This window comes from Diceros bicornis, unplaced genomic scaffold (assembly GCF_020826845.1).
Source record: "Diceros bicornis minor isolate mBicDic1 unplaced genomic scaffold, mDicBic1.mat.cur scaffold_67_ctg1, whole genome shotgun sequence".
In the NCBI taxonomy this organism is placed as follows: domain Eukaryota; kingdom Metazoa; phylum Chordata; class Mammalia; order Perissodactyla; family Rhinocerotidae; genus Diceros; species Diceros bicornis.
This window is the reverse complement of record NW_026691553.1, coordinates 1412103-1436341: the sequence shown is the minus strand read 5'-3', so window position 1 is coordinate 1436341 and position 24239 is coordinate 1412103. Positions and strand designations below refer to the sequence as shown.

The 24239-nt window shown below is 61.6% G+C and overlaps 2 protein-coding genes across 3 annotated transcripts in view; one reads left to right on the top strand and one right to left on the bottom strand.

Annotated features, from left to right (window-relative positions):
* Positions 1-24239, bottom strand: part of SCAMP4 (secretory carrier membrane protein 4) — a 230835-nt gene that overhangs the window by 79878 nt on the left and 126718 nt on the right. The window lies entirely within an intron of this gene.
* Positions 1-24239, top strand: part of AP3D1 (adaptor related protein complex 3 subunit delta 1) — a 41252-nt gene that overhangs the window by 15516 nt on the left and 1497 nt on the right. Inside the window, exons 4-31 of the mRNA XM_058537661.1 lie at positions 393-473; positions 2658-2765; positions 4403-4532; positions 5286-5425; positions 5604-5677; positions 6954-7003; positions 8469-8518; positions 9083-9131; positions 10295-10440; positions 10521-10669; positions 10745-10975; positions 11509-11740; positions 12483-12628; positions 13120-13261; positions 14006-14077; positions 14922-14997; positions 15407-15603; positions 16036-16109; positions 16333-16519; positions 17195-17260; positions 17836-17940; positions 18873-19019; positions 19411-19458; positions 19848-20037; positions 20460-20548; positions 20711-20796; positions 21362-21483; positions 21597-21676. Of these exons, the coding sequence (XP_058393644.1) occupies positions 393-473; positions 2658-2765; positions 4403-4532; positions 5286-5425; positions 5604-5677; positions 6954-7003; positions 8469-8518; positions 9083-9131; positions 10295-10440; positions 10521-10669; positions 10745-10975; positions 11509-11740; positions 12483-12628; positions 13120-13261; positions 14006-14077; positions 14922-14997; positions 15407-15603; positions 16036-16109; positions 16333-16519; positions 17195-17260; positions 17836-17940; positions 18873-19019; positions 19411-19458; positions 19848-20037; positions 20460-20548; positions 20711-20796; positions 21362-21483; positions 21597-21676 (3267 nt within the window). The remainder of the gene's footprint in view (positions 1-392; positions 474-2657; positions 2766-4402; positions 4533-5285; positions 5426-5603; positions 5678-6953; positions 7004-8468; positions 8519-9082; positions 9132-10294; positions 10441-10520; positions 10670-10744; positions 10976-11508; positions 11741-12482; positions 12629-13119; positions 13262-14005; positions 14078-14921; positions 14998-15406; positions 15604-16035; positions 16110-16332; positions 16520-17194; positions 17261-17835; positions 17941-18872; positions 19020-19410; positions 19459-19847; positions 20038-20459; positions 20549-20710; positions 20797-21361; positions 21484-21596; positions 21677-24239) is intronic.

Here is a 24239-nt window from a genome sequence, read left to right as displayed (position 1 = left end):
AAAGATTGGAGGCCAGTAAAAAGCAGTGCCGTGAGGACTTTGCGCATTAGACCGCAAAGGCAGCTCCCGACGGCCCGGGGGGCAGTGAGCATGCTCCCGCCTCACTAACGGGGCTCGGTGGTTTGGCAGACCTTAAGACAGCAGTGTATTTCAAAGACCACAGACTCGCAACTCTGGGGACGTTTCCTCCTCCTGGTGTTTTAAAGACCCCCGTTGTCGTTCATGAATGAATTCCTGGCCCACCCGTGTACCCCGGGGGCCAGGCTCGGGGTGTTGCTGCCAGGCCTCGGGGGCTGCTTGGCGGGTAGGTCAGGAAAAGGGCTGGGAGCTCCCCACAGGGCACTCGGTCCCCTCATCCCACCCCTGACGCCGTCTTTTGTTCCCCTCGACAGCGAATCGGCTACCTCGCGGCTTCCCAGTGCTTTCACGAAGGGACCGACGTCATCATGCTGACGACAAACCAGATCCGCAAGGTAGGCGGCCCCTCCTGCAGGACCTGCGGCCTTCGTGGGGGAGCTCCTCTGTCCCCACACTTGAGTGTCCATTCTCCACGCGGGCTTTCCTGTTGCTCTGTGCGCGAGTAGAAAGCACGAGGTCAGCCAGATCTCCCTGCGACTCCTGTGGCAAGCGCACTGCCCTCTGCCCGGCGTCTCAGGAGGTGCCCAGAAGTGGTGGGGCGTCTGCCCTCTGGCTCTCGGGCGGGCGGGTGGGAGAGGCCAGTTGTCCCTCTCTTCTCGTTTTCACTCCTTGACGTTGGGGGGCTGCCTCCACTGTCACTCCCCTTCTTTCCAGTCCTCCTTCCTCTCAAGGGTGCGCCTGCGGAGGGTGCACACCTTCCCAGTGTGGGGACTTTCTGCCCACTGGTCCTATGAGTCATACCACGTGCATATTTCAGTCAAGGGTAGGTTTTTTATGTTTTGAAATGATCTCTGAAGACCACTGGGGAATCAGTTTCCTCCTTGGCCCTAGTACCTTGAGCATCTTTTGTGTCTTGCCTCCTTGTGGAGTGGTCAGAGGGGGCGTCTGAGAATCAGAGAAACACCCCACCCCCCCGCCGCCCTTTCCTGGCCCTGGATCACATGTCAGAGGCTGTAGCTCGCAGACAGCCGGGTGCAAGGGCTGGATCCCGTGAGTTGTGGTCGCCCTGCAGGGTGACCTGGCTTGGGCTTCCAGGCAGGCGTCATGGGACAGTCAGGCTGTGTAGGTACTTGCCGGGGTACTGATGCCCGGCCTGGATGAGATGTGGATCTGAGCACACGAGCCTACCACACTCACAGTGCTGGGGAGGCCGGCTCACGGCCAGGGCCAGCAGCACTGGGCATGACCCATGCCATGGGGCTGTAAGGAGCGAGCTCAGCCGGGAGTGGCCTTGGAGAGGAGGAGGGAGAGGGCTGAGCCAGCTGCGCTGAGCGTGGCATACTAGGATGGTAAAGGTGGGGGGGGTGGCAGAAAAGAGGAGGGCAGAGTGGCTTTGGCGGGTCACTAAGCTGCGCTCTGCTGCGGGCACGGCCGAGCCTGGGACGTCCTCATGACTGAGTGGACAATGCACCCACCCCGTTACAGAAGGATCTGGGCGGGTGACCGGGCCCGCCTGCCCCTGCCCCCTCCTTGGCCTGTTGCCACCTCGGCCTCGGGCACGGGGTCCTGACTTCATGCCGCCGCAGCCCCGCCTGCCGCTGCCATTCTGATCCCTCGCAGCCCCAATGTTGGCAGTCCCCGTGCGCATCACTTTACATGAGCCCGTGACCTCTGAAACAGCCGCCGCAGACCTGCCCACCGGGCCTCCTCCGCTGAAAAATCACGGACGCCCGGCGGTCAGGGTCTAAGTTCTGTGCCGTGGGTTCCGATGCGGTTTCGTCTCCTCAGCCTTGGCTGGAGTGTGTTGTAAAAGCCAGTATTTTCATGTTATTAGCACAGTCTAGAAGCTGAACTCTTAAAATGCATCTCAATATGTTCTTCACCACGTATGAAAAGTTTTGGGAGGTTCCTTAAGAAAACGTCTCCCCGGGGCAAGTTTGTGATGTAAATAGAGCGCTTCACTAGCGTGGAGTGAGGCGTTCCTGCAGTTGGGGTTAGTGAGAGCTGGGGGGCCGAGAGCCGCGGGTGAGGGACCTCAGGGGACGTCAGTGGCCGGGTGTGTGTGCTTCCTCCCCTGGGCTGGCTTCCTGTCCACCTGAAAGATGACGCTCAGGCCGAAGCTTCTCCCCACTTTTGGGAGGGGCCCAGAGGAGTTGTCTCTTGTTGTAGGAGAGACACCCCGGTGGAAGCGGAGGTTTGGGGTTCTGCTCCGGGGGCTCCCCTGCCGTGTGCCCGTTAGGTGCTCGGGACTGGCTGGCCGTGCCTTCTCACGCTTCTCAAGCAGGGAGCCGCTTCGAGAGCCCCTGAGCGGCGCTGGCTCAGCCCCCATCGTGCCCTGGGCCACTGGGCTGTGCCCGGAGCGAGAGGCCGCCCTCGCCTTGCCCCTGTCCCCTGTGGGCCAGGACAGCCCTCCCCTTCCTTGTGTGCCGGCTCTTCTCTCGGTGACAGGGTGCAGAGCCGGCTGCATCTCGTTGCTCCTCGTCCAAGCCCAGCTCAGGCCCCGGAGCAGGGCTGGCGGGGCACGGCTAGGCTGGGAGATGCGCAGGCGGCGCCCCGCTGACCCTCCCCTCCCCTTGCAGGACCTGAGCAGCCCCAGCCAGTACGACACTGGCGCTGCGCTGACCGGCCTGTCCTGTTTTGTTACCCCAGACCTTGCCAGAGACTTGGCCAACGACATCATGACACTGGTGAGTTTGTGCGCATGCCCGCCAACCCCTGGCTTCTGCTCCGTGACGTGACCTGGACCAGACGGGTGCCGGGAAAACTGAGGCTAAAACGTCACGCCAAGAGCACTCGGGCACGCGGAAGCGGGCCAGGGTCCCCGGGATGCAGTGGGAAACTGAGTCACTGTCCTGTTCCACTGCGTGGTGGGGCTCAGCCTCAGGCAGCCACTGTTCTCACATTTCGTCCTGCGGGGGAGGGGCGTGGTCACTAACAGCGACGTCTGGCTGAGGACGGTCGCCTGCGTGGTCATGCGTGACCCGTCGGGTACTTCCTCACCGAGGCGCAGGTGACAGTCGCCGTGGTCTCAACGGCGCGCGGTCAGGGTGAGCCTTCGTGCTCCGTCCCTGGTGCCGTCTGTCTTTATCTGGCCATGGTTTGACTCCTCGTGGCTTAGTCAATCTGAAAGGCAGAAGCCCAGCCCGTCCTGATGGCCGGGGTGTTCGCAACGTTGTTCTCAAATACGACATCCTCTTAGGAATCACGCCCCGGAGACGGCGACCGTGCGCCCACGTCTCCAGCTAGCCAGGGGGCCTTGTTTTCCCGTTTGGTCACATTGAAGCGGTGTGGGCTGGCGGTTACGTTCCTCCCTGCAGAGCTGTGTCCGTCTGTGCTCAGCCTGTCTGCTGTGCAGACGCTTAGGTCTTGGCTTGTGGTCTTGAAGGCTGCCGTCAGCCTCGGGACCAGGGCCAGTACCCGTGGCCCGGGCTACACCCGGCCAGCCTCCTGTTGTGATCTGCGCGGGACCCCGCCCATTCATTCGCACGCTGTCCCTGGTGGCTTCCCAGCTGCACGGGCAGAGACTGTCGGGCCGGCAAAGCCAAAAATACTCAGAGTCTTTTCAGAAGGTGTGCTGACCCAGTCTCGGTGAAAGCAGTCCCGAGCCCACAGGAGGGCGTTAGCGAGTCACTCACGGTGCCTGTTGGTGCCGGGGCATGGGGCGGTGCTGGGGTGGCTTTCACAGGGCGAGGCTCCCTGGGCCCTGACGGGTGAGGAGTGTGCCCACCAGGGACAATAGGCCTTTCTAGCCAGAGCACATTTGCCAGGTGGCCAGGAGCTCCAGGGCAGTGAGTGTGTGGGCGTGCGGGACTGAGGCTGGGGCAAGAGGAGCCTGGGACGCCCCTCGGCGTCCTGCTTTGGCAACAGGCCTTGGCAGCCAGAAGAGCCTGAGGCCAGTGTTGCTAGGCGGAGGCTGTCTTTCCAGTGTGACCTTCCGCATCACAGGGCCCCAGGGCATCTGGGAGGAGCGTCCCAGCCTCCGGAGAGCAGGCCTGGGGTCACGGGTGCAGGGAGGCAGGTTCCGATTCCATCCAAGACCCTGTCCTGTGGTCTTGGGGCTCGGTGGGGAAGTAGGGCCTGTGTGCAGGCTGGCCTCGCAGGCTGGAAGCCAGACCAGCTGCAGAGAGGCTTTTCCTCCGGGTGACCGAGGTGGGCCGCGGCAGGTATGGGGAGATGAGCACACAGGTGAGCAGGGCAGGTGCAGGGAGGTGAGCAGGGCAGGTGTGGGGAGGTGGGACACAGCAGGTACAGGGAGGTGAGCACGCAGGTGCGCCGAGGGCAGCTGCAGTGCCGAGGGGACACGGACGGCCCTCTGCTCCCGCAGATGTCGCACACCAAGCCGTACATCCGGAAGAAGGCCGTGCTGATCATGTACAAGGTGTTCCTGAAGTACCCTGAGTCGCTGCGCCCTGCCTTCCCCCGCCTGAAGGAGAAGCTGGAGGACCCCGATCCTGGTTTGTTGATTTCAGTTAAGACGGGGACACCCAAGATGCTGTCACCACTCGGGGACCATGTGGGGCCGTGGCGCTCCGCCTGCGTCTGTGAAGACCAGCTGGAGGCTATTGTGAGGAAGGAGTTGTGACGCCCCAGGTCCCAGGACCCCCGTCCTAGAATCCCCCACAGAGGGCACCTCCTTGCTTTCTGGCACCACAAGATGCCGGGTTCTCCTCCCCCTCTCCCTGCCCCGGCTGTGGACTCCACTGTGTCTCCAAGGAGCGCTGGTCCTGTTTATTGGTACGGAGTTTAGACGAGATCCGGGCGCTGGGTGTGCTCGTAGCCACTGGGCCCTCGGCGGACACCCGCCCACACACCGCCCCCGTGGAGTGCTGGCTGGCTGGCTGTGTGTGAGCCGTCACAGTTTATTCCAATGCCTTGACGCCAGTCCTGCACCACGGGGCCCATCCTGCCTTCGTCTATCCTTGTCTGTACCTCCTTCCTCCAGGGGGAGACCCTGGCTGAGCAGACAGAAAGCAGCTTCTCGAACTCCGGTGCAGGTTTCAGTTATTGATGAGGACGCCCCGTATTGATGAGGACCTCGCTTGTTGATGAGGACCCCCTCATTGATGAGGATGCCCCCCTTTTTGCTGAGGATCCCACTTAATTGATGAGGACTCCCCTATGGATGAGGATGCCGCCTCTTACTGATGAGGGCGCCCCCTTTTTTGATGACGCCGTCTTATTCACAACGACACCTCTGCACTTCACAGGGGTCCAGTCCGCGGCGGTCAACGTCATCTGCGAGCTGGCCAGGCGCAACCCCAAAAACTACCTTTCGCTCGCCCCGCTGTTTTTCAAGCTGATGACCTCCTCGACCAACAACTGGGTCCTCATTAAAATCATCAAACTGGTGAGCCTCCGTCTCTTCCCTTGGGGAGAGGTCCCTGGGCGTCCCAGGAGTGCTCCTGGGCCTGTGGGGGGTGCGGTGTGGGCACACAGAACCGGGCGTCCCTGTCCTGGTCATGGACAAGGACGTGCCGTCCTGTTCCTGCTCTGCAGCGAGTGACCCGCTGGTTCTCATCCCCCAGTTTGGTGCTCTGACTCCTCTGGAGCCGAGGTTGGGCAAGAAGCTGATTGAGCCTCTCACCAACCTGATCCACAGGTGAGCCCCAGGTTCCCTGCGCTCCGTCAGGGTGCCCACCGTCCTCGCTGTCCACCAGGCAGGCCTGTGTTCCCACCCCGCGTGAGGACCCGCGGCTGTCACGTGGGGGGCTGAGCCCCGAGGGAAGTCTTGTGGGATCGAGAAGCACATACACACGCCAGGTGGTTTTGCTCCGGACGACGAGCTGTGTTGCAGGGGCATCTGCTGGCCCTCCTGGGACACCAGGGCTCGGGCTTTCTCTCCCTTTAGTTCAGGGTTTGAAACAGCAACAGTGAAAACAGAACAAAAGGAAAAAAGATACCCCACGTAGCCTCCCAGGTTCACAAGTACATCTGGTGGTCCAGTTGAGCTTTAAACGACTTATGTCACTGGCCAGTTCTGGAATGTTCTAAGAGCTTCTACATCACTTTGGATGCCTATAGTTGAATTGTGAGGGCTGAGCAGCAGGTGGCTCAGGAGATCCTGCCCCCGGTGTCCCCCAGGGAGGTGGCCATGGGCAGCGGGAGGAGCTGGAGGTCTCGAGGCCGCGTAAGACATCAGAGCTGCGTGCTCCTCTGCGTGCGGCCCAAGCCTCGGGCAGGTCTCTGCCATCCCCTGGGGTCCAGTCTCCTGGCTCGTAAGTGGATCACACATTCACAGATAATTAGACACAACAGGTGTCTGGGCTTGGGACATTTTGGTTTTAAATAATAACCAGTCACCGAGTTCACAGCGTAGCCATGGATTTCAGAGTGGATTAACTAGAAGCCATGGGTCCTGTGGCCGTGGCCTGGCTCTGACGGCCCGTGCTCTCTGGGACACTCAGTGTCCTCAGTCTCGGGTTTGGGTGATTTGGGCTCGAGAGCATCTTCCAGGAGAATACTGGAGTGGAGTAGACATGCCTGGTGCCCGCCCTTGGTCGTCATCATCCTGGGCTCTGCTCCCCACGTCCCCAGATGCCCTTGAGGCATGGCCATGTCCTAGTGGTGGTGGTCTGGGTTAGGGGAGGCGTTTGGAGAATTGGGCTTCCTTCAAAGAAGGAAGGTTAGGGGAGTAGACTGCAGTGGCGGGAGCGTTTCAGGCCGCCTTTGGTGGTTAGAAGGGGCGTGCTCATGACCCTTGGAGGGTTCTAATGCCGCAGGTGACAGAGTGGGTGGGCCGCGCTGACCGGCGGAGGTGCCAAGTGCCCAGAGCCCGGGACAGGAGTTGGGGTCTGTGGGCGGGGTGCTTGTCAGGACTCTGCATCTGGCGGAGCGACCTGGCCGTTCTCATGTCTCCTCCCTGTTTCCGTCCCCAGCACGTCTGCCATGTCCCTGCTCTACGAGTGTGTGAACACCGTCATCGCAGGTGAGAGACCATGGTGCCCGGCTCCGGAGCAGGTGGCCCTCCCCCGCTCCCGCCTGGGGTGTCAGGTCCCCAGTGGCCGTCCCCAGGCCTGGCCAGGGGGTGCGAGAACCCCTGGAGTCGCAGGTTCCTGCCCGTCTCGCCCGATTTCCCGCCCGCCCCAGTGCTGGGTGTTTATTCCCGTGTCTGCAGCCAGAGCCCCTGCCCGTCACCCAGCCTCCAGTGTAAATCCTGCTGCTCTCGGCCCGTCCATCACCCCTGCCAGCAAGACCTTATTTTTTCTGAGTATTTTAAAGTAAATCTTGGGCGTCGTGCCTTTTCTCTGTAGGTTCTTAAGCGTAGGCGTCTACAACAAAAAGGTCTTTGCAGACAGGGTCAGGTGTGTTTCTCAGAAAGTTTCCTTAGAGTCGGTTTGAGTTGGGATCCAGCGGAGGGCCACAGAGCGTTGGCTGGTGGGTTCCCATGTGGTTGATAAATTAGAAGCCCCTCGGCCCCTTTATTTGTTGGGACTGGAGTCATTGCTCTGCAGCCTGTCTGGCCACCTCCTGGGTCCCGTGTCCCTGTGGCCTGGGTGTCTGGTAGACTGGCAGTTGGAGCTGGTGGCTCGAGGGGTTCAGCTTCTCGTTGCCTGCCCGTCCCTGCCCGGAACTGTTGGGCAGCCAGCCTCCTGTCCGTCCTCCTGGGGCGTGGGCGGCACTACTACAGTAATTCACAGGCAGCTGGCCCAGGGCCCACGCTCCGTGGCTGTAGCTGTGTGGACGGTGAGTGTCCGGAGGCTCTGCAGCAGGAATAGGGAGAGGAGGGGTGGGCGTTTGAGAGCAGACCTCGGAGCGTGGGCTTCTGCCCATGTCTGGAAAGATCAGTGGGGAGGGCCGGGGCGTGCCAGGGTCAGAGACGGCCCTGGCAGTATGTGGAGGAATTGGTGCAGAGAGAGGCAGGGGCCTGGCAAGTCACAGGTGCGGCGGGTCTCAGGTGATTGTGCGGCGAGCCAGAAGGTGGGGTGTGGCCCCAGTTCCACGGGACTGCCCTGGATGGGGAGGCCTGGTGCCCTTGGGACTGTGGTCTGCTCTCTTAGCCGTGGAGACCCAGCGCCCAGGGTTCTCACTGGGGGCTGGCACAGACGAGATCCCAGACCCCAGGAGGAGAGCAGGTGCTCAGCGTAGACCACGCATTTGCACAGGCAGCTTAGGGATATGGAGCCCCCTGTCAGAGAGCGCGGGAGCCCCCGAGTCCAGTTCCAGCCACCCACCTTGTAAGCTGGCCTTCCCAGGGAGAGCAGTCAGGCCGCCATGTTAACCTTTTCCTGCACAAACATCAGTTGGGCCGAGCAGTTCCCAGCATGGTGGCGTTTCCACCTCAGGTGCCTCCCGCCGGGCACAGGGGCCGATGCCGCAGTGGATGTTGTGAGTGGACGTGTGCACGCCGGGTCAGGCCTGGCGGGCTCCTAACTCGAGGTTGTCTGTTGCAGTTCTCATCTCCCTGTCCTCCGGCATGCCTAACCACAGTGCCAGTATTCAGGTGGGTCCCCGGCACCAGGCAGCGGCATGCAGTGGAGTCGGGTGACAGGCCGGGGAGGGGCCCGAGGATCTGCCGGCCAGCCAGCCCTCTTCTCCCCTCTGTCCCCACCTTGGGAGCCCCCTGCCCCCACGCTCTGACAGATGCCAGCCCACCCCGCATACACTGCCGTCGTTCACACTCAACATCCTGCATGGCTGCATTCTGTGGAGCGCGCGTCTGTGGGGTGGACCAGTGAGGGGTGGACACACACGTTGGCACCTGTGGAAGTCGCCAGGGTGTCCAGTGCGTGTTTCTGTGGACGTTCCCCTTGTGTCCATGTCGGGCGCCTACTCTCCTTGCCCACAGTATGTCCGCTATCTGTCCTCGTCGCTGCTTGCGAGCAGCCCCCCTCCTGCGCGGTGGGTGCTCCTTGGGTGGATGCCTGCTGTGTGCAGCCCTTCTCTCATCCGTGGGGCTGGTGGCCGGGCCCTCAGGGCATGGGGTGGACTCGGGTGGGGGCAGACCCAGGGGTGCTGCATTCTCTGCTGGTCTAGAAGGTGTAACGGTGTCATCTGCTCCGTGCAGCTCTGTGTTCAGAAGTTAAGGATATTAATAGAAGACTCCGATCAGAACTGTAAGTTGCTCCCCTCCGTCCGTGCCCTCTGGGTCTTGGGCCCTAAACCTCTGTGGAGTTAGGGCTCCTTCCTGTGAGAAGACAGTGGATGCTAGTGTTACCCACACCCTTGCTCCGTGGAGACCAGTGTCAAGAGGTTGACGGTCAGGCTTCAGGGGTGTTCTAGAGAAACCACCTCTGTCAACGCGGTGCGGCCCCCATACCCACTCCCTCATCTGCACGCCGGGCACCTTCCGGCCGGTGTCTCAGCGTGACTCTGGGGACAGCCCTTCCCGAGGTCAGACTCTGAGCCCCGTGCTTCGTCCGCGGGGAGATGGGCCCTGGGTGAGGTCCTGGAGAAGGACCCGGCTCATTCTTCCAGCCCCAGTTCCCGGGAGGACCTGAGGGAGGGGCTAGGGAAGCCCAGTTGAGACGGAAGCAGAAAGCTAGGCGAGGGACAGAGCCACGCTGGCACCTGCTCCTCCTGGGTCTCGTCACACTCAAACCTGCACGTTCCTGCTGGGATGCAGGGGGCTCTCCTATGACGAGTTAGCGAGGGCAGCTCATGGCGGTCCCGCTGGTTTCCTGATGAGCATGAAGAGGCCGCGCTGTCCATTCGCTGTATGTCTGCACACGGTCTTCCTTTTGTGGACAGCTTCCGTCAAGCAGTCCTAGCCAGCAACACCGCCTGGGACAGGGACTGGGGTGGCAAGGGCTCCTGAGGGCCTGGGCGTGTTAGCTGCTCATTTTGAGTCCAGGTCTGTTTGTTTTCATCGGGGGCCACCAACCTTTGCCTGGAAGGAGCCAGACAGTGACTCTCTTCAGGTTTGCGGCCGTGCAGTCTCTGCCGTTGTAGCAAAAGCCGCCATGGTGGGCGTGGCCGTGTGCTGGTTAGACTTCATTTACAGACAAGCTTCGGGCTAGACTTGGCCTGAGGCCTGCAGTTTGCTGCCCCTGGTTTAGATCCTCATGTATGTGGGCTGGTCAGGAGTGAGCGGTGGCCCCTGGTAAGAGTGAGGTCCTCACTGGGCCCTCACCTAGGACTTCTCTGCCATCACTTACTGTGCCGCCCAGGATACGTTCCGAGGGTGCCCAGGTTGCCAGGGCCGGGCCTCGCTCTCTGTGCTGGCCCGCACACCCATCAGGGCACGTCCGGGGTTAACCGTGTCTTGCTGTCTTTGCAGTGAAGTACCTGGGGCTGCTGGCCATGTCCAAGATCCTGAGAACGCACCCGAAGTCCGTGCAGGCCCACAAGGACCTCGTCCTGCAGTGTCTGGACGACAAGGATGAGTCCATCCGGCTGCGGGCCCTCGACCTCCTGTATGGAATGGTGCGTGCCCCTCCCAGGTGGCTGGCTACCGCTCCCCGGGTTCCCACAGCAGCCCTCCCTCACCAGCCCTCCTGCCCCAGGTGTCCAAGAAGAATCTAATGGAGATCGTCAAGAGGCTGATGACCCACGTGGACAAGGCCGAGGGCACAACCTACCGCGACGAGCTGCTTACCAAGATCATCGACATCTGCAGCCAGTCCAACTACCAGCACATCACCAACTTCGAGTGGTCCGTGCCGCACGGCCGGGTGGAGGTGGGGGGCTGGCATGGTGCTCGGCACTGCTCAGTGGCTCCCTCCTGCAGGTACATCAGCATCCTGGTGGAGCTGACTCGGCTGGAGGGCACGCGCCACGGCCACCTCATTGCCGCACAGATGCTGGATGTGGCCATCCGCGTCAAGGCCATCCGCGGGTTCGCCGTGGCACAGATGTCCGCACTGCTTGACAGCGCCCACCTGGTGGCCAGTGGCACCCAGCGCAACGGGATCTGCGAGGTGCTCTACGCGGCCGCCTGGATCTGCGGCGAGTTCTCCGAGTGAGTGGGCGGGCCGGCCCCAAAGGAAGGGCTGTCCCCCACCTCGTCCCCCGGGAGTCTCACAGTGCCCTCACTTCCCCGGTGGCTGCCGCCCCCCGGCCTGCCCACCTTTCCTTAGCGTTACTTTCTCTGGGAGAAAAGCTGCTTTGACCATAAACATGTCCGATCTCAAGGACGAGGGAGAAGTCAGGAGTGTGACCCGGGACCCGCCCACCCGCCCCTTCACGTGGTCGGGTCTCGTCTTGTGTCCTCACACCCTTGCCTGTGGCGGGCAGTTCCATCTCCACGTTCGCGCTGTTGGTGTGGTTTGTTCCTCTTCTGTCGTAACTGTTCTCTGTCCGGCCTCTCCACGACTGTCACGCCGTGGCTGCGGTGTCGTCCTCCAAATGCCTCCCTCAGCCCTGGCGCCTGGGACGGGCTGGGCAGGCGCCCCCGCAGCCGTTTTAGCAGGGCGCCCGGCCCCCTGCCCCGGCCCCGGAACCCCCGTGGCGAGGAGCCGTTGGGGCGCGTGCTCACGGCCCTTCCGTCTGCAGGCATCTGCAGGAACCTCACCAGACCCTCGAGGCCATGCTGCGGCCCAAGGTCACCACGCTGCCCGGCCACATCCAGGCCGTGTACGTGCAGAACGTAGTCAAGCTGTACGCGTCCATCCTGCAGCAGAAGGAGCAGGCTGCGGAGACAGAGGCGGCCCAGGAGGTCACCCAGCTCATGGTGGAGCGGCTGCCCCAGTTTGTGCAGAGCGCGGACCTGGAGGTCCAGGAGCGGGTGAGAGCTGGTGGGCTGGCACGGTCTGGGGTGTCAGGGTTTCCCGGGGAGGTCAGCCTCTGGAGGAGCCCGCAGCCCACATTCCTGTGTTCCCAGCAGGGCGCAGCTTTTCTTTCCCAAAAAGCAACTTGGGGAAATCCCCTTTTCACTGCTCCACCCAGCCCCTTGGGGGTGGGGAGTTCTGGGGCCGCCCATGGTGGGGGAGGGTGCCCTCTACTCTCGGCGGTGTGTTTGGGTATGTGGCGTTAGCCCGTCTGATGGCCGAGGATCCCAAGACCCGCGTCAGGCCGGGGGTGGGTTGTTGTGCTCCTGGGAGCCACACTCCTGCAGAGTCCCAAGCCAGAGTCCTCTGAGGACCAGCGGCACAAAGGTGCCTGGGTGCCTCCTGGAAGCAGGCACTTCCAGTCATCTGGGGACTCACGGCCCTTGTCTGGGCGATTCTCGTAGGGGGGCGCTTTCTCTTCTTGTGACCCATCGTGTTTGGGCCTGTTTCTGTCTGCGCTTCCTTCTGCTAAAGGAGACGGTAGCAAGGGCTGGTTTCTTCCTGGCTGGGTCCCTCCACACTCGATGGTTTCTCACAGAAGCTTCTGGATGTTCTCAGTAGCCCTCAGTGGGGAGTGGCCATGTGTCACCTTCCCTGGGCTAAGCATCCATGGGGTGTGAGCGATGCCCCATTGTTGCCAAGTGGCCCTCAGGGTCAGTCCTCCGTGACTCCTCTGTGCTCCCCCACGGCCCTGCACAGGCTTCCTGCATCCTGCAGCTGGTCAAGCACGTCCAGAAGCTTCAGGCCAAGGACGTGCCGGTGGCGGAAGAAGTGAGTGCTCTCTTTGCCGGGGAGCTGAACCCAGTGGCTCCCAAGGCACAGAAGAAGGTTCCAGTTCCCGAAGGGTGAGCCGCGTGGCCTATCGGAGGACACAGGAAGCCAGGGGCAGCAGGAGGGAGAGAGGGAGCAGAACTGCACCCTGGACCTGCCGTCCAGCCAGGAGAGGTGCAGGAGGGCGGGAGGAAGGCCCCTGATGCCTGAGCCTCCAGGGGCTGGACAGACCCCCTCACCTGGACTGTGTCCAGGGCAGTCACTAGTTCTCGTGAGGTCCTGGGTCCACCCCCTGGAAAGTGGGTCTGCTGGCAGCTCTCGTCCACAAACCTCAGGGGCACGGTGAGCCTGTGTGGGGTCCCCAGAACATGGGTAGGGCCGCGGAGGGCAGCTTGGACTCCAGGGTCCCTGGACTCTGCCTTGCTTGCTGTGACCCCAGGCAGCCACCCGGTCTTCATGTCTTTGTCCCAAGGGGACAGCAGCGTCCCTGCCTCATCTGCCACTCTGAGCATGTACGGCTGGGCACGCAGGCTGGAGCCGCCTCTGAGTTCACTGTGTCCTGCAGCCTGGACCTGGACGCCTGGATCAACGAGCCGCTCTCAGACAGCGAGTCTGAGGACGAGAAGCCCAAGGCCATCTTCCACGACGAGGAGCAGCGGCACGCCAAGCAACGGCAGCCCGAGGCGGACGAGGAGGAGCTGGCCCGGGTGAGCGCTCCTACTGGGGTCTCGGGGGTGGGTGGCCCTGCTCAGAGCAGGTTCTGAACTCCGAGCCCACGGGTGGCCACGCACGGTTCTGTCGGGTCTGGCCTGTGTGTCCCGCTGTCCTCTGGGGAGCGCTGAGCCAGCCTCTGATGTCCGGGTTGGGTTTTCTTGAAACGAGAAGCGGCTTCTCTTGAGCCCAGAGCACCCCAGAGAGAGCTGCGGGGGCCTGACCTGGCGCCCAGGGGCCTGTGGGTGCACTTGGCCTGCCCCGACTGTCTGCTCCATGCTCCCCTGGGCGCAGAGTTTTATAACAGCGTGCGACGTTCAGATAGCCTGGAAAAGGACAGGAGTGCTGCGTCCCCCACCTTTCTCCACCATGTCCAGCTCCTTTCGTTCTGAAGTTAGGGACACACACACCCCCGGGAGCCCCTCTTCTCTCACTCGTGGCCTGTTCTGCGGTTGTCTTGGCTCTGCCCTGGAGCTGGGCAGCCTCGAGCAGCTCACCCAGCTTCTCTGAGCCCCCGTCCTTAAAACAGAGACAGTCATAACCCTATAACCTCCTGGGGTTATGACCGACTTGCCGTCTGGCCCCAAACCTGCTCCTTCCCACTGCGGGGGCCGGGTCTTCCTGTCGGTCAGAGGCCCCCCACCCAGGGCCTAGAGCCAGGAGGCGGCCCGCGCCTGGGAAGGAACAGGGCTCGTGTTCCATGCGTTCGCTGACAGACACCTCGGATCCTTTCTCTGCAGCGTCGAGAAGCTCGGAAGCAGGAACAGGCCAACAACCCGTTCTACATCAAAAGTTCCCCATCCCCCCAAAAGGTGAGGCTGGTCCCGGATCATCCTCGAGGGATGTTTCCTGGCCCCACTGGGCCCGTCGACCCACCCTCGGGTGGACACCAGGGGCCACTACCCGAGGGGCAGTGATGGGTTATCTTGGTCGATCCACGTGGCAAGACAGTGGGGGGGGGTCCCCTCCCCGGACACTGAGACCTGGGAGAGAGCCAGTCCTGCGCTCGCCTGTGGTCAGGCTGCCCTCGCGGGTGGTGGGGCTGCAGAGGTGGCGCCTCTTGGTGGGAAGGGAGTGGACGCAAGGGTATGTTTAGCGTGGCTGGAATGTTCTAGATCTTGGTTCAGATGGTGCCCACTGTCTTCATCCCTGCTATCTGCCCAGTGGCCCCCCATTGAGGGATTGTTGGGCTCCCTGTGGGAGACACAGCTCCACGTGGCAGGCACTCCACTGTGTTCCTTCTCTGGGGATCGCCGGGTCACTGGTGACTTGGCTCAACCTTCCTAAGGGCCGCGTACTGTTTCCCACCTGCCATGCTGAGGGCCATGACTCCACAGACCCCCACCAGGCCTATGTCGTCTGGCTTTTTGATTCTGTCCATCCTGCTGGGTATAAAGTGCTGGCTCACTGCCGTTTCTGGCCTGCGTTAGTTTCTCAACTTAAAAAAGAAAAAAGATTCAAATGGGAAAAATTGATGTAATTTTTGCTTCTCAATTTATTCTTGTTTATACTGACAGACCGTTCCCCCAGTCATTAAGGGAGCAGGGCTCCCGCAGGATGGCCCCTCGCTCCCCAGGGTGTCCCGCTGGGTGGAGACCCCTTCTCGGGTTTCATCTGTCCGTCCTGCGTGGTAACGCCCTGACATTGCCTCCTCAGCGGTACCAGGATGCACCGGGCGTGGAGCACATACCCGTGGTGCAGATCGACCTCTCTGTGCCCTTGAAGGTGCCAGGCAAGTGTAGCACGGACAGCGTAGGGGCAGGGAGCCGTGTCAGCGAGGGTCGTGGGAGCCCCTGAGCTCATGTCTGCACCCGTCCTGCTCCTTGTCTGGAGTTGGTCCTAGCTCACGGGGTGGACAGAGGCACAGGCAAGCCTCTGGGCCACTATGCTGGTGCCACCTCGTCTCTTTCCCCAAGTCTGAGTCCCCACCCACCCCTGCCACCGCGTGGGTTGCCTGTTTTCATTAAGAAAGGCCCTGCCCATGTCCGGGTGGCCAGAGGGGCAGTGCCCACGCGTGCCCTCGCCCCCCCTCCAGAGCAGGTGACGGGGGCTGAGGGGCTTTCTGGGGGCCGCCCGCACGTGGCTGTCGGGCGGGGTCAGCCCAGGCACTGGCTGGGCTGAGCGTGTCCCCACGCCCACAGGGATGCCCATGTCGGACCAGTACGTGAAGCTGGAGGAGGAGCGGCGGCACCGGCAGAGGCTGGAGAGAGACAAGAGAAAGAAGAAAAAAAAGGAAAAGAAGGGCAGGCCGCGGCGCCACAGCTCGCTGCACACGGAGAGCGACGAAGACATCGCCCCGGCCCAGCAGGTGGACATCGTCACCGAGGAGATGCCCGAGGTCAGCACACGGCCACCACGGCCAGGGGCAGGCTGGGGGCTGTCGGCCTCCCGTGAGCCGGCTCTGCTGTGTCCACCACTGCTGGTCGGAGGGCCACGCTTCAGGGAGCCTTCCCATCGCTGGGCTCCTCTGTGGCCCGGGGAGGCCGTGTGCCAGCCGTCCTGTGCGCCAGGACACAGCGGGGGGGGCTCAAGCCATGAGTGCACGCACCCCCATGCTTTCAGTCCGTTTCCTGTGGCCTGGCAGCCCTGGTGCGGCCCGACCTCGCTGGCCGCTCTGACCCCCTGGCCCCAGAGCGGGTGCCCTCGTGGCTGTGCACCTGGTTGTCCGTGTCCAGGAAGGGGTGGGGGTTCTGCAGACCTGTTAGGCTCGGCTCTGCAGGATAGGGGGTTGGGCTGGTTGAGTGGAAACTGAGTTCCTCTTTTCCCTCAGAACGCTCTGCCCAGCGACGAGGACGACAAGGACCCCAATGACCCCTACAGGGCTCTGGACATCGACTTGGATAAGTAAGTGCAGGCCTGGGGCTGGGGGCGAGGCTGGACGTGGGCCTGGGCTTCCCTTGTGTTTGCCGTTCCCCTCCGTCCCCGTCTATCGCCAGTGCAACGTGGCCCGTGTGAACAAAAGGGGCGGCAGAGGGGCTGTCCCAGGCCACACTGTGTGTGTGTGGAAGGACGAGCCCAGGGCCCGAGGACAGCCTGGCGGCTTCTGTGACCCGGCCGCCCTCCCCAGGCCCCTAGCTGACAGCGAGAAGCTGCCCGTCCAGAAACACCGGGACGCCGAGCCCTCCAAGTCCTCCGAGAAGGAGGCCGTCCCCGTGGTGGAAAAGAAGAGTAAGAAGCCTAAGAAGAAGGAAAAGAAGCACAAGGAGAAGGGCCGGGAGAGAGAGAGGAAGGAGAGGAAGGAGAAGGAGGAGAAGGTGAGGCCAGCCCTCCTGCTCCCTCCCTCAGGCGCAGGCCGCGGCCACGTCGGGGCACTGGGGACACGGGGCACAGCGGGTGGGGATGCGGGGACGCGCAGGCAGGCGGCCACCAGCTCGCACCAGAGGAGACCTGCGGGGCGCCCGCGGCGGCCACCTCAGCCCTGGGCAGCACTGATGTGTATCGCAAGTCGTCGTGATGGAGGGTCAGCGAGCCCCTGCTGGCCGCCCCATGCGGAGCACCACGACGCATCTCAGCGCTGGCCTGCGGGTTTGTGCTCCGCGAGGCAAATGGGGTTTTAAAGAACCGTGCACACGTGGGCCGTGTTGCTTCGCCACAGAGCGGCGTGGCTCCCCGCGGCCATGTGGTGCCACGGCTGTTAGTCCTGGTGGGCGTGAGGGCTGTGCTGGCTCATGGACCGTTGGGAACAGAGCTCATGTGTCCCCGTGTGGGTTTGTGGGCGCCTGTTCTTGTGACAGGACAGTCAGAGCTAGAGCCACCACCGCCCCCTTAAGACTCGCCGCTGTCCTCAGCTCCTGGACGCTTGAGCTCCTGGGTCCTGTGAAGCCAGAGCAGTCCTCTGCCCACGCCTCCTCCACACTCCACCCGTGCCCTCTTGGGGGCCGTCCTGCTGCTCTGGCCAAAGGCCTGTCATCCTGTGGTTGCAGGGCGAGGACCTAGATTTCTGGCTGTCCACCACGCCACCGCCTGCCGCTGCTCCTGCCCCAGCGCCGTCCACGGTAAGAGCCTGCGGGGCGGCCTGTGCTGGCCCCGCTCCGGCCTCGGCTGCACTTTGCAGCCCGGGCACAGCTGCCTCTCCGAAGCGTCCAGGGTTGCCTGCTCTGGGCGCTGCCCACTCTGTCCCCTCCCCTCCTGTCAGCCCTGCCCAGCCGCCCGGCCCTCAGGCTGGACGTTGGAGACCCTCACACGGACGAGCCGCATCCGGGCCAGTTGGGTCCTGAGCCCACGGCCTTGCCCAGGCAGTGAAAGAGGAATGGGGGTGGCTAGGCTGCTGGCCCTCAGTGCAGAGCCGGGTGCCCCCCAAGCCGGACAGCAGCCTGAGCGGCCACTTTGTGTTAGTGGGCGGGGCCTGGTGGCTTTGGGGTTCAGGCAGTGACCCCAGCCAGCGCCCAGGCGGCCTCAGGCCAGGCCGCCTCTTCCGCCTGCTGGCCACCTGCCTGTGTGCTGAGAAAATGCAGCTGGGCAGGAGGAGGCCAGGGCTCGTCCCTCGCAAGGTGTCGCCGGCGCGAGGGTGCAGGACACCCTGTCCTGGGGCCTGGCTGTCCCCTCAAGCCCCCCACCTGGCTCCCTGCAGCAGGAGCCCGAGCGGAACGCCGTCATCCCTGCCCCTGAGGAGGAGCGTGAGGAGCCCAAGAGGAAAGAGCAAGACGTGGAGGAGGAGGAGCGGGACTCTGAGAAGGTGAGGGCGGCCAGGCCGGACACCTGCGCTCAGGGCTGTGGGGAGAGCCAGGCCTGCCCGAACCTCACCCACGGGACCTTCAGGGCTTCTGACCATCGCTGTGGTTACAGGGTTCTGGCTTTTGTGACAGCTTTATTGCACAGCGGAAGGTTCACCGTGTAGAGTGAACAATTAGCGATTTCAGTACATTCACAGAGTTATGCACCTACCGCCAGTCTCTAGTTCCAGAATGTTCCATGTCTTCTAAAAGAAATCACGTCCCCATAAGCAGTGACTCCTATTCCCTCCCCCAGCCCCTGGCAACCACAAAGCACTTTCTGTCTGTGGATGTGCCTGTTCTGGACATTTCACATCAATGGGATCACACACCGTGTGTCTTTGTGTGTCTGGTTCTCTCACTGAGCATCGTGTGTTCAAGGTCCATCCACGGTGTGGCTGTGTCAGGGCTTCGCTCCTCTTCACGGCTGCGTCATACTCCACTGTGTGGGTGGACCCCCTCTTATCCATCCACTCTTCAGCTGATGGACACCTGGGTTGTGTCCCCCTGTAGCTGTTGGGAATCGTGCTGCCATGCACGTGTGCCCAGGTTTCTGTGTGGACGTTTGCTTTCGTGTCTCGTGGGTGGATACCGAGGAGTTCCGTAGTTGCTGGGCCGACGTGTCTGAACTCAGTCGTTTCCCCGGGCGTTTTTACCCCAGTCGGCAGTCACTGTCCAGCTGAGCTATGGGTTTCTGGGTCCTGGCCTCCACTGGGCCCAGCCTCGTCCGTTCTCCGTGGACCTGGGGGTTTCTGGCCTGTCCACTCTGACACGTGCCCCTTACCTTGGCACACTTGGGCCTGTGTTTCAAGTCACGTGACGTGAGAGAGAGCGTCGCTGTGTGCCACGTGCCGGGGAAGTTTGGGGTTGACCCTGGCCTCCCCTCTGGTCGCAGAAACCTTCCAAGCATCAGAAGAAGAAGCACCGGAAGGAGCGGGAGGACAGGTGCACAGACAGGAAGAAATCCAGGAAGCAGCAGCCGGCGAGCGGCGGGGCGGCGGAGCCTGTGGAGAACGGCTCGCTGGATGAGGAGCCCCTCCCGGTGAGGGGTACTTCACTCGCCTCCCGCGGCCCAGGGCGTCCCCACAGCTCGCCGTGGCCTTCACGCAGGGAGAGACCGAGCCAGGCTGAGGAGCCGGCCGCAGCGGGCGGGTGGGCAGTGGGGCCTCAGTGGCAGTGGGTTGGTAGCCCTGGGGCCGTGGGTGTCAGGGAGGTGTCGCTGTCACCTGGCAGTCCTCCCCAGCCGTGCTAGCATCAGGATCCCCTGGGGTGTAGACGTGTGTTGTCTGTGGCCCACGGGGGCTCCTTGCCCCCGTTCTCATGGTCCTAGTGGTTCCCGCCCGGAGCACTTGGCAGCTCGAGACAGGCCTCGTTCCGTGGCGGACGTCACTCAGGCCCTGGCTCCCAGCACTGAGCTTCTCCCTCTGTTTCAGCCCATGTCCAGCTACTGTCTCCTGGCCGAAAATTCCTACATCAAGATGGTGAGTGACTGGGCCTTGCGGGGGCTGGGGCTGAGGGGTCCTCTCTCTGGCTGTGAGGGCGGCTGTGCCCTGGGGGCATCCATGAGGGCCCAGAGTGCCAGTGGAGGCCTTTTTGGGAGAGAAGTCCAGGCCGGCGCTCTCTGCCGCGTGTGACAGGGAGGCCCTCGCACCGTGGGCCGGGCAGGGGCGACAGGGTGGCCAACAGTGGTTCTCAAAGAACAGGAATGGCTCGAAACTGCAGACAGCCGAAGCGCGGTTTTCTTTGCGTGAGGATTCGGGAAAGTTCCTTTCTTTGCACTTCCCTGCACTTGCAGAACTAGTGTTGCCCGCCTTCGCCTTGGGTGGTGGGCTCGCGCCACACCTGCTGACCCCGGCCTTGCTCTGTGCAGACGTACGAGGTCCAGGGCAGCCTGCAGGAGGACAGCCGCGTTACCGTGTCCGTCGTCCTGGAGAACCGGAGCAGCAGCTTCCTGAAGAACATGGAGCTCAACGTGCTGGACTCGCTCAATGCCAAGCTGGCCCGGCCGGAGGGCTCCTCCGTCCATGACGGCGTCCCCGTGCCTTTCCAGCTGCCCCCAGGTGAGCCGGCCGCAGACCACTGATGTCCAGGGCTCGGTGGAGGCCAGGGGTTCCCGCGGGGTGAGCAGCTCCTCGTCACGCCTCTGCTCCTTGGTCCCAGGTCTGGGGGAGCCCCCAAGGTCAGGCCTGGACGCCCACACCCCTCCTTGTTCCCGGGGCCCTGATGGCCAAGCCTCTGCTGGAGGCCAGGGGCGCCCACGAACCTGCTGTGGGTGGGTGGAGCCAGGCCCAGGCAGAGGACACCAGGAGCCCCCACTTTCTCCCTGTGCCCAGATGCCCCCTTGGGGGCCGAGCCCAGCTTCCCAACCCGGGCACGCAGTGCTGAGGACAGACCCCAGGTGGGGTCAAGCCACTGCCACCTGCCACCTCCTGGGCCGAGCCCCACGCTGTTCCTCAGGCCCCGTCTTTCTTGCTCTCCCCAGGCATCTCCAACGAAGCCCAGTTTGTGTTCACCATTCAGAGCATTGTCACGGCCCAGAAGCTCAAGGGGACCCTCACCTTCATCGCCAAGGTACGTGGCTCTCAAGGTGGGGTCGGGGGCCCACGGGACCCCCACGCCCGCTCCATGTGCTACAAGCACACAGACCCCGGGTAGGAGCTGCTCCCAGATCACCGGCCCACCTGAGCTCGCGGGCTGGCCCACTCCCCACTCACCCTGTCCTGCTTCTGGCAGAACGACGAGGGCTCCACCCACGAGAAGCTTGACTTCAAGTTGCACTTCAGCTGCACCTCGTACTTGATCACCACGCCGTGCTACAGGTGCGTGAGCCCGCTCCCGCTCCCCTGGGTCCCGGGCAGTCCCCCGGACACATCCTCTGACACTGGCATGTGAGTGACCAGCGGTAGCTGGTGCAGAAAGTCCAGCTCCTCTGACGTGTCGGCCAGCTTGGGCTGCGTAAGGAGTAGCACAGTCTGGGCGGCTCAGACAACACATTGCTTCTCTTCTGGTGCTGGAGGCTGGGGTCTGAGACCCAGGTGTGGGCAGGGCTGGTTCCCTCTGAGGCCTTGCTCCTTGGCATGTAGACAGCCATCATCTCCCTGTGTCCTCACGTGGTCGTCCCTTTTTGCATCTCCTTGCCCTTGTTTTTTCTTAAAGGACCCCAGTCACATTGGACGCGGGCCCTGTCTCCAAGTACAGTCACATTTCTGAGGTCCCGGAGGTCAGGACTTCTACATAGGAATTTTGGGAGGGCAGTTCAGCCCGTGACGTCTTCCAAGACCCTTGGAGACCTCCAGGCCCCAGCACATAGAGGGGACCCCGCCCCCGGGGCTGGGTGCTCTGTCTGCCTGTCCTCAGCTTCCCTGTCCTGTGTCCTCCCCACAGTGATGCCTTTGCCAAGTTGCTGGAATCTGGGGACCTGAGCATGAGCTCAGTCAAAGTCGATGGCATTAGTATGTCCTTCCAGAACCTTCTGGCAAAGATCTGTTTTCATCACCATTTTTCCGGTAAGGGATTTGCAGTGGCTGATAGGTGGCACGGCCTGTGCGCACACACGATTGTCCCCCGTTCCCTGAGGGGCGGCCGTGCCGCGGCCTCACGCCTGCCCGCTCTGTTGCAGTTGTGGAGCGAGTGAACTCCTGCGCCTCCATGTACAGCCGCTCCATCCAGGGCCACCACGTCTGCCTCCTCGTGAAGAAGGTGAGCCCGCCCCACTGTGGTGTTTCCAGAGTGACTGCCTGTCCCCTCCACGCCAGCTCCCTTCCCCCTTGAGTCCCTGCAGCGTTCTTCTGTTTTAACGTATTGCTGAGTTCACTCCCTGACTGTTTTGTTGAGGGCTTTTGAGCCTGTGTTCATGGGGACCGTGGGCCTCTGGCTTTCTCTGTCTGGTGCGCGGGGACCGTGGGCCTCTGGCTTTCTCTGGTGCGTGGGGACCGTCGGCCTTTGGTTTTCTCTGTCTGGTTTTGGCGTCAGGGCACTGACGGCCTCGTTGAATGAGCTGGGAGATGTTCCCTTCTCTTGCATTTCCTGGAAGAGACTGTGTAATTCGTGTATTGCTTCCTTACATGTTCCGTGGAATTCACTAGGGAAACGTGCACCGTTAGGATCGTGGGATCTTCTTGGCGAATGGAGCCTCTTTCATGTGTGTGATGTTGTCTTTACCCCGGTTATTTTCTTTGCTCTGAAGTCCGTTTGTCTGATACCAGTCTAGCCACTCCCTCTTTCTTTTTTTTTTTTTAATAATGTTATTTATTTATTTTTTCCCTCAAAGCCCCAGTAGATAGTTGTATGTCATAGCTGCACATCCTTCTAGCTGCTGTATGTGGGACGCGGCCTCAGCATGGCCGGAGAAGCGGTGCATCAGTGCACGCCCGGGCTCCGAACCCGGGCCGCCAGCAGCGGAGCGCGCGCACTTAACCGCTAAGCCACGGGGCCGGCCCACTCCCGCTTTCTTTTGATTGGCGTTTACATAGTGTATCCTTTACTTTGCACCTGTCTTTACCGTTGTATTTGGAAGAGTTCCTTGCGGACGCCAGTTTGTCCAACCAGCGTCTCTGCCTTTTAACTGGTGTGTTGAGACCATTTGCGTTTACAGTGTTACTGATCTGTCTGGGTTTCAGTCTCCCATTTTGTTTGTTTTCCGTTTGTTCCTTCTATTTTCCTTTCCGCTCTTCCGTTCTCCTGCCTGCTGTGGCCGATGTGAGGATTATCGCTGTCCCATGTATCTGTCTGTTGTGTGTTTGACGCTGTCTCTTGGCAGCTGTGTGTGGCGTGACGTACACACGCTTAGCTGTTCAGTCTTCTTGGAACTGGTGTTTTACCACTTCAGTTCCCTCCACCCGCCCCCTGTATGAGCTCTTGTCCTGTGTGTTGCCTTTACGGACGCCGAAGACTCCGTCCCGCCACCTCCCGGTTCCCGCTCTCAGCCCTCAGGCAGATTTCCAGGGACTTGAGGAGAGGAGCCCGCAGCGCTCGCCACGCGGGCCCCCTCCTGCCGCTCTGTCACGCGACTGCTGCGCGTTGCCTTCCGGTTCTTCCCTTCTGTCTGGAGAACTCCCTGTAGCGGTTCCTATAGAACAGGTCTGTTGGCTGTGGATTCTCTCGGTTTTCCTTCATCTGGTTATTCTGTATTTCACTCTTCCTCGAGGCTGCTTTTGCTGGACCTGGAATCTGGCTTCAATGGTCTTTTCTCTCAGTGCTTTAAAAATATGCCGTTTCTCTCGGTGTCCGTGGTTTCTGATGAGGAATCTGCACTCATCTGCACCGTTACTCTTTTTGTGGGGAATGCATCGTTTTCTCTGTTTTCAAGAGTTTTCTTTGTCTTCGGTTTCCAGCAGTTTTTGATGTATCTGGGTGTGTCTTTGTGTTTGTCTGCTGAACTGCTGAATCTGTGTGTTTATGTCTCTGCAAAACTGGAGAAGTTTTCGCCTATTATTTACATACGTTTTCAGCACTGCATTCTTTATCCTCTCCTTGTGAGGTCCCAGTGACATGAAGCTGAGACCTTTCGGTCCCGTTCCTCAAGTCTCTGGGGCTCTGCCCGTCCCCGACTCCTTTTTTCCGTCTGCTCAGACTGGATTATTTCTATGAGCTTACTGTCACGTTCATTGACTCTTTTCTGTCATATCCGTTGTGCTGTTGAGCCCATCCAGTGAGGGTTTTATTTTGGTGGTTGTATTTTTCAGGGCTAATATTTCCATTTGGTGGTTCTTCATATCCTCTGTATCTTTGCTGAGATGTTCTGCTTTTCTGTTTGTTTCAAGAGAGTTCGTGATTGCTTGTCGGAGCATTCTCACGATAGCTGCTTCTGACATCCTCATCTGGGCGTGGGTTTGTGTTTTCCGTGGTAGCTGAGATCTCCCTGGTCCTTGTAGGCCGCGTGATTTTGGGTTGTATCCTGAGCGTTTGAGTACAGTGAGACTCGGGGGCTTGTTGAAAGCCTGTGGGGAATGTTGGCGTGTAGCTTCCAGCTGCAGGACTTCTGGAGACTGTGCTTCCATCGTCCGTCTGTTTTCACAGCCTCTGTGCCGCCCTTCAGAGCTCCTCTCGAATGCACCCCGTGGGGCTGGGACCCGGGCGGTGGTCTGTATTCTCCACGCGTTGAGTGTGCTCATTAGGGTGAGGTCCACGTGTGCTCAGTGCAAGGCGAACCCAGCGGTTCATAAACAACTTTACGAGGTCGCTTTCTCCAAGCTCCTCCCAGGACCTTCCGGGCTCTGGACACTCCTCCCACGGTTCCCCAGCCGCAAAGCAGGCCGTCAGT